This window comes from Nuphar pumila, chromosome 15, assembly GCF_984573655.1.
Source record: "Nuphar pumila chromosome 15, dmNupPumi1.hap1.1, whole genome shotgun sequence".
Taxonomy (NCBI): Eukaryota; Viridiplantae; Streptophyta; class Magnoliopsida; order Nymphaeales; family Nymphaeaceae; genus Nuphar; species Nuphar pumila.
Window position 1 is genome coordinate 75,763,225 of NC_143263.1, and position 7,622 is coordinate 75,770,846.

Sequence of the window (7,622 nt, forward strand, 5' to 3'; positions counted from 1 at the left end):
TTCATGCACTTTTGGATGGTGGTAAGCCAAATGTGTAACATATTAGTACCAAAACTTGCAGTGAAATGCCTATTGTAATTAGAAAAAGTTGGGTGTATTTTGATTATTGCCAAAATTTTAGGCATGTTTTAAGATATTTTTTAAGAAAAAAAATATTATTGTTAGTTATCAAATATTACTAAATTATATCTCTCTCTCTCTCTCTCTTTTCCATTTATAACATGAAGAAACCTCTTCCGGCAAGAAGACTTGGTCATGCTGGCTCTACCTTTCATACCTCGTGCAGACGACATTAACCTTCGAGGATAGGATCATAGGCCTATGTTGGGTGTCAGCTTGTGCAGGGGAGAATTTTTTTTTTTGTTTTTGAAAGGAAAGCTGGGGTTAATGCTAAGTTAGAATTATGGAGACAGACATTGGAAGCAAGAGGTTTTAAGTTGAGTAAGAGTAAGACAGAATACACGGAATGTCGATTTAGTAAGCAACGAAATAGAGATGGGAGTGTAGTGAAGCTTGGTGAGAAAGAAATACCGGTGGATGGTTCTTTCAAATATTTGGGATCTATCATTCAAAAGTATGGAGAAATTGATGGAGATGTAAATCATAGGATAAAGGTTGGGTGGATGAAATGGAAGAGTGCAACTGGAGTGTTGTGCGATCGTAGAATGCCATTGCGGTTGAAGGGAAAGTTTTATAGGATGACTATTAGGCCCGCTTTACTATATGGCACGGAATGTTGGGCTGCCAAGAGACATCATATTCAAAAAATGAGTGTAGCTGAGATGCGTATGGTGAGATGGATGTGTGGAAATACAATAAAAGATAAGATTCGATACGAGGAGATACGTAAGAAGGTAGGTGTTGAACCCATTAAAAATAAGATGAGAGAGAATCGTTTACGGTGGTTTGGACATATTTGACGAAGGCCTAATGATGCTCCAGTTAGAAGGATGGAGAAATGTTAAAATATATTAGTTAAAAGAGGTCGGGGTAGGCCTAGGAAGACATGGATGGAGGTGATAGGAAAGGATATGAAGGCTTTGAACCTCACTGAGGACATGGCATTGGATAGAAATGAATGGAGGAGAAGGATTCATGTGGAAGACCCATAATGATTTTCTTTGTTGGTTCATATCGCCGACCCCAATTGTTTTGGGATGAAGGCGTAGTTGTTGTTGTTGAAAGGCAAGCTGGGGTTAGGCAAACCAATACCAGATTTCATTAAGAATCAATAATCGTGATGAGGGACCAATATGGAGAATGATCTTTCCACGATTTTTGGATTCCCTCTTTTCTATTCTAGATAAATTACGAGCCATTTGATTTCATCTGTAGTTAGATTTTTGTACATCAAATCTTTGCCAACTAGACAAAAGATTCCGCATACCTAGAGGAATGTCAAGACCCTGGCTTCTTCCCATAGTGACAAAAGATTAAAACGGCAAAATATCGGTAGTAAAGAACACAAGAGATTTTGAATTTTTTCATAAATCTTGCATTTAAAAATAAAAATCTGGGGTGTTTTCATGATAAATATGTGTTAAAAAACGTAAATATCGCGATATTTGTCACGGTTTGAAAATCTCAAGAGAAATTATTGTTTTAAACTTTCAGGCAATTTCTCGTGACATTATTACGAGATTTTTATAAATCTCGCGATATTTGTCACAGAGCTTCTTCCTTCTAGAAATTTAAAATTTTTAATCCCTAGGGCCAGCCAGCTGCCCATCTCTACTTTAGCAGCTGGATCTATTAATGTGAGAATGTCTGACCATCCGCTCCATTCTTCCGATTTACCTAGGACTTGAAGAATCTGTGCCTTCCTTTTTTATCTGATTGAGATTCTTCCTTTGTTGCTCAAACACTTGTTGGTTCAGTAGTTTCCATATTATCTATTATAATCACCTGGAATGTTCTTTCCCAGCCTTGTGTCTCACCACTTTATCTTTGAATTTCTTTTTGAAGTAAGACCGGATGTTACTTGACATGTTTCCTACCGGTCTCCATCTAAATCAGAACAAAGATGTTGATATCACACAATTAGCTTGGAAACTGAAAGCCTTTACTTTGGAGTCTTTCTTGGGTGAGCAAACAATCTCCAATTGCCCATCTCGATGGATGTGATAGCAGATGGAGGGTGGGCCTTATTAACCCATCTGCATCGAAATATGGGTTTTTCTTCACCATGACTTCCCAGGCTGACCTTACTGATGAGAATTCTCACTTTGGGAGCCATTCCAAACACACTGCAATGCAATTCAAGGGGACCATTTTTGACTTTGCACCATCCGCTTAATTTGATTTGGGAATCCGGAGATAGTTCTCTCTACCATCTGCACCAAATTAGGGTAATTGTTTTGGAATACCAAAAATGAAAGCTTTTATCAGAAAGGTTCCCAACACACACAAGGATACCCACTGACAGCTCCTACCAACCCCGCGGAGCGCCCGTTGGTCCATATTGACAAACTTAACACATGTTAGCAATCATTCAAGCACCTATAATTTTTTTTACATAATTCTTTGCCTTTAGTTTGTCTGTTTGTGTTTTCTTTTTTTGCATGGTGGTGGCAATTGCGCATCATGCACTAGGGATTCTTGCACTATCATTATTGTATAGTAAACTAATGAGACCAAGAGTGTTTAATATGGTTTCAATAGGTAAAATTTTCAAGTTTTAGACCTTGTTTTAAAGGAATATCGTTCATAAGAGTCACGCCAAACTTGACTTCCAACGGAACGTACGTTGGTCAAAGGTGAACGACACCATCCAGATTTGGTAATCTTCTTATGAAAGAAGCATTTTATTCAAAATCTCTACATATTTTCTATCGTCAACGTTTTCCCGAGAACCAGGTTTGTGACTGTGCAAGTAAGCTGGAATTTCTCGTGGCTTTATTGGTCTACTGGTCAGGTTACATCTCATGAACCTTGCAAGTAGGGGTGTCAACGGGTCGGGTTTACCCAGACCTGACTCGAACCAAACCTTATAGGGTAGTCCGGGTATTGTGATAAATAATAAGACCTGAATAAAACCTGGGTCTGGATCCCCAGTAATACGTGGACCCGGGTATAGTTTATGAAATTATATACCAGCCCAACCCGAGTTTCAATTAAGACCTGCAAATTTTTAATGTAAAAATTATAAAAAATATGGTTTTACTGGGTATGGTTTGGGTCTGCCTCACGTAGTTCATATCAGGTTCGAGTATGGTTTTTCTTATAGTTGACCTAATTAGACTCGGGTCCAGACTCAATACCATACCCAAAATTCCTGGTTTAAATCTGGTTTCACCTGGGTCCCCGACCGGTTGACACCCCCAATTGCAAGGACCATAATTATGAGTACTTGGAAAAAGACATGCAGAAAATCGCATTGAGATCCAAACTTGGATTTGAATTTAACACACAAAATCCACGTGCTAGTTAGTTAGATACTTGTTTAGTCAACAGAAATTGGAAAAGGCAAAATCGTACATGCAGAGAAGGAGGCTGCCTGGAAGGGAAGGCCCGTGAATAAGGTTATATAAATTGATGCAATTAGACACAAAGGAACCCAACTTGGTGATAGAAGATGGAAGCCATAACCAAGTTCAGCTATGGTGCTTTCCGCCCCTTCTACCCTTCCATTACCACAAAGCCTGCAGGCTCAAACTCAACCACTCTGCTTAGGGTTCCATCAACAACCAAGTTGCCATCTCAAAGACTTCTTAGTCTGACACCTCCTCGCAGCTTACTCCTTAACAAGGATCCTTGCACCCTCCTCCAAAACCAAGATGTGCAAAATGGATCATGGTACTTCCCTCTCACTACAACTATAACCCATTGCCAGGCCTAATAACAGGAGGATCAAAGAGTACTAATTTGGGATTTGACTTCTTCAGTGTGCAGGGCTGTCACGATGTTGAACTTCAAGTTCGTGATTATGAATTGGACCAATATGGAGTTGTTAATAATGCCATATATTCCCATTACCTCGAACATGGTGAGGCTGCAATGGTTTTGTTTTTGTTTCTAGTTTGGTTTTAACCATTTTTGAGCTACAGTACTGATGGATTCACCAAAATGTAACCCTGTATTTGGCTTCAGAAAAATGAGATTCAAAAGAAGAATATAACCCAATCATCATGATTAGATTTTATTGAGACGGCATTCATAGGCTTACATGTGTCTACACACAAGCATCATGATTTTGATTTTCAAGCGCACCACTGACAATATTCTTCTTTAACATACTGTTTATCATTTTTTACCAGCTCTAATTATTTCATATTGCTTATGGAAATAAGAATTGGAGAATTAGTTCTTATTGGCAGGCATATGATTGCCTGCCAATTGTGAAACATGCATGTGTATCAAGATTGATTTCTCTAAATTTTTGTTTTTCTTTGATGGTTGAATGCGCACACTAGTTAAAGTGCACTACATTCCCTATGTGTTTTAGGTTATACAGATGTGTTTGTCAGAGTTGGTATCGATATCGATGGATTGAAGTCTGAAGGCCATGCAGCTGCAACACACAAGCTGTCTCTCAAGTTTATCACTCCTTTACAGGTAAGTAGTTAGCCATTCAATTACTGTAGAAAGTAGACAGAGTTGCTCACCAAACAATTCAGCACTATCGGCTGGTGCTAGGTAGCGGCTGCCCCGAGGCATGGTCCAGTGTTCTGGACGAACACTTATAAAGTGCTTCACCCTTTTAAGAGAGAGAGGGGGGAAGAATACTCAGCTTCCCGCCTATCCCCCTAATGAAAAGGGGCACACACTTGTAAAGTGTTCTCCTGGATCACACCACAGTTACTGTAGCATCTTTGGTGATTATCCATTTTATCATACGGAATTTTAGCGGGATTTGGACCACTACTATTTCAGTATTTCCACTCAATGAAATAAGTAGGGGTTAATATCATTTTTGTTTATTTTGTATGATGAACAATATATTACAAGTTTCAATTTGTATAAGCTAGATAGATAGAGGGTTTCTTCCATGATGCTAAGAAGTTTGCACTTTGTAATTGTGGATGCAGCGTGGAGATAGGTTTGTCCTGAAACTGAAAATTTCAAAAGTTTCTACCACACGTTTGTTTTTCGATTTCTTCATTTTCAAGCTTCCAAATCAAGAGGTAACTGTCACAATTGACTGTAAGAAGAAATCATGTCAATTCGATAAAAGAAAATGGAAAAAACTGCTGCTGACTTTCTGCTTGTTAAATTCTCAGCTAGTCTTGGAAGGAAGTTCAATAATTGCTTGGATTGACAGAAACAACCATCCTGCACGTATTCCATCAGAAGTAAAATTGAAGTTGCAGACTATTTGATGCTACTATTGTACACATTGCCACCCATGGATACATGTTTCTGCTAGAGGTCATGGATACAACATCCACAAAAGCAAAATTCCCTACAAAGAAAGGAGAAAAATGCTAGTGTTTTCTACCTCAAGAAGGCTGCCAAATGGTGTCTTTATGTAGTCATTCTAGTTCAAATAGATAGAAGAAATGGTGAAAGCTTTTATTGCTGTTGCAACTCTGTCATTAAATTGTCATACTATTATCAATCATCAATAAATTAATTCTTGTGCACTCATTTCCATTCCATACTATTCCTAGCGTAGTTCAAAATAAATAGGGTCGGTTTGTTTCATCTAATTTTCAGAGAAAATTGCTGAGCTGGCATCTCTTTTCCTTTCTTTCCTATTATTAGTAAAACCAACATCCAATTATAAGGCGTGCAGACACAATTTGGTCCTACCAGTATTCTTGTTCCAATCCTTTCATACCTCCCTGCCTATGAAAGCATTCTCATGTGAAGGCTAAGCTAACAGGATTTTTTTTTGAAATTTGTACCCATTTTCATGAAAGGTCTAAACGGAAGTGAGAAGAAGAAGAAAATTTAAGTAAACACACTCTATTTACGTGATTCAGCAGAAGAGATAATGCTTTTCTTATTTTAGCGTCCTTGGCTCTTTACAATTGTATAGACTATTTCTCCCATATCATGGTGAGATCACTCACTTACAATACAACAACTGGTGGTTTTTTTCATCCTCATCGAGTTTCCTTCCTTTGTAGTTTGATTTGCTGAGATTGTAGAGTTGCATACTTACCCTTTGATACTCCATACTTATCCTTCAAGCCTTCTAGAATATCGATACCATTTTATCCTTTATTTGATGGCGGACTCGTCACGGAAGCCAATCCACGATCTGAGACACAAATGGATCTCCACGCATGGAATCTAAGTTTAGTAGTTGAGTCCGAATAGGACTCAAATAATCTATATTTCAAAGTCTGAGCACTCTGTTTCGACAGAGGTGGCTAACACATGAAAGTTGTGCGACGCACACACCTTTCCAACAGATCCAAAAATGCCAGATTCAGATCTGTGTAGGCAGAGTTATAACAGATTCTATGGAGCGCATGGACAGAACACCCAAAATATGCAGGTGACTAGTCTCACTACTTGGAGAGAGATTTTGATCCCTTTGCCGATGGAGTTTGGAAAAACTCCAAATAGGTAAGTTATGCCAAATCTTATTATCTCTCCAACAAATCCGAGTTTGTAATTTTTAGAGTAAGATGTTGAAACTTATACCTAGATCATGATATTGTATTTTCTTTTCTATGCTAAATGAGCCGATGAACAAGGTATCAAACATGCAAAAAAAGTAATCAACTTTTTGACACAGTAAACAATGGAATGAGAAAAAATCAAAACATGAGGATTCTCAATCTAAATATTATTTTTTCAGATCGTGCTTCAGTTCAATAAACAAAGCAGGGATGACAAAGATGCACTGCAAATAGAAGATGCTATCAAGAATATAACAGACAGTCTAGATCTAAAATATCTTTCGATTAACAGAGATTGACGAATATTTTAGAGTAACATCTAACTTGATTCAGGTAACATCATAAACATGAAAGTTCAAGCTCTAGGTGTCGATTTTCTAACAAGTTATAATTTGCAAATTTTCGTTCAGTAAACAAAAAGATATGATGAAAACATGGAATAGTAGCAGTGATGTGATGCACAGGATAAAACTCTGGTCTTATGCAATTGACTGAAACTTGTCAGGGATTTTAGCATCCTAACAATGATGCTTCAAGAAAAATAGTAAGAAGAAAACTTGAAAAGGAGGATATTAGCTTTCCAACAAGCTAATGATCACTCGATTTGCACCAGTATCTAAGGAGATACAGTCAAAATACCGGGACAATGTCTGACAATCCTGAATGCATAAATGACTTTCCTCAGTAGAAAATGAGTTTTATCAAAACCCAAACATACATCAACAAAATGAGTTGCTGAACTATAAAACCCGTGAAATTTATGAAATTCTAAATGAATAAAAGGGATCAGTTATGTGAAATAGTAAGATTTTAAGTTAGATAGTACAAATTTTATGACTTGTGGTTTCTAGAACGAAACCGAGAACAAACTCTCACAAGTGGTGTTGGATCCGGATCTTGGCGAGATCCGATGATCCGACCCGGTTTACGAGTCCAAGTAAGGAAACCCGATGGTTTCGAGATAATAGCGTGAGATCCGAAGCACATTTAAAGTAAGCAAGTGCAAGTTTAAAACCAACGGGTGAAAAATCCACTTGAAATGGAAGAAAT

At 37.8% G+C, this 7,622-nt stretch overlaps 1 protein-coding gene across 1 annotated transcript; it reads left to right on the forward strand.

Moving 5' to 3' along the window:
• The first annotated feature begins 3,569 nt into the window (after window positions 1-3,569).
• Window positions 3,570-5,318, forward strand: LOC149815642 (acyl-acyl carrier protein thioesterase ATL3, chloroplastic-like). The gene is made up of 5 exons (XM_089990589.1): window positions 3,570-3,795; window positions 3,885-3,985; window positions 4,445-4,554; window positions 5,028-5,123; window positions 5,220-5,318. Exons 1-5 carry the CDS (start codon window positions 3,575-3,577, stop codon window positions 5,316-5,318), a joined length of 627 nt encoding a protein of 208 aa, XP_089846715.1. The 5' UTR covers window positions 3,570-3,574.
• The last annotated feature ends 2,304 nt before the right edge of the window (window positions 5,319-7,622 follow it).

Coding starts and splice junctions, on each gene's coding strand:
- LOC149815642 (XM_089990589.1), top strand. CDS start 3,575: ATGGAAGCCATAACCAAGTTCAGCTATGGTGCTTTCCGCCCCTTCTAC. Junction 3,796..3,884: donor GATGTGCAAAATGGATCATG/GTACTTCCCTCT, acceptor TGACTTCTTCAG/TGTGCAGGGCTGTCACGATG. Junction 5,124..5,219: donor TCAAGCTTCCAAATCAAGAG/GTAACTGTCACA, acceptor TTAAATTCTCAG/CTAGTCTTGGAAGGAAGTTC.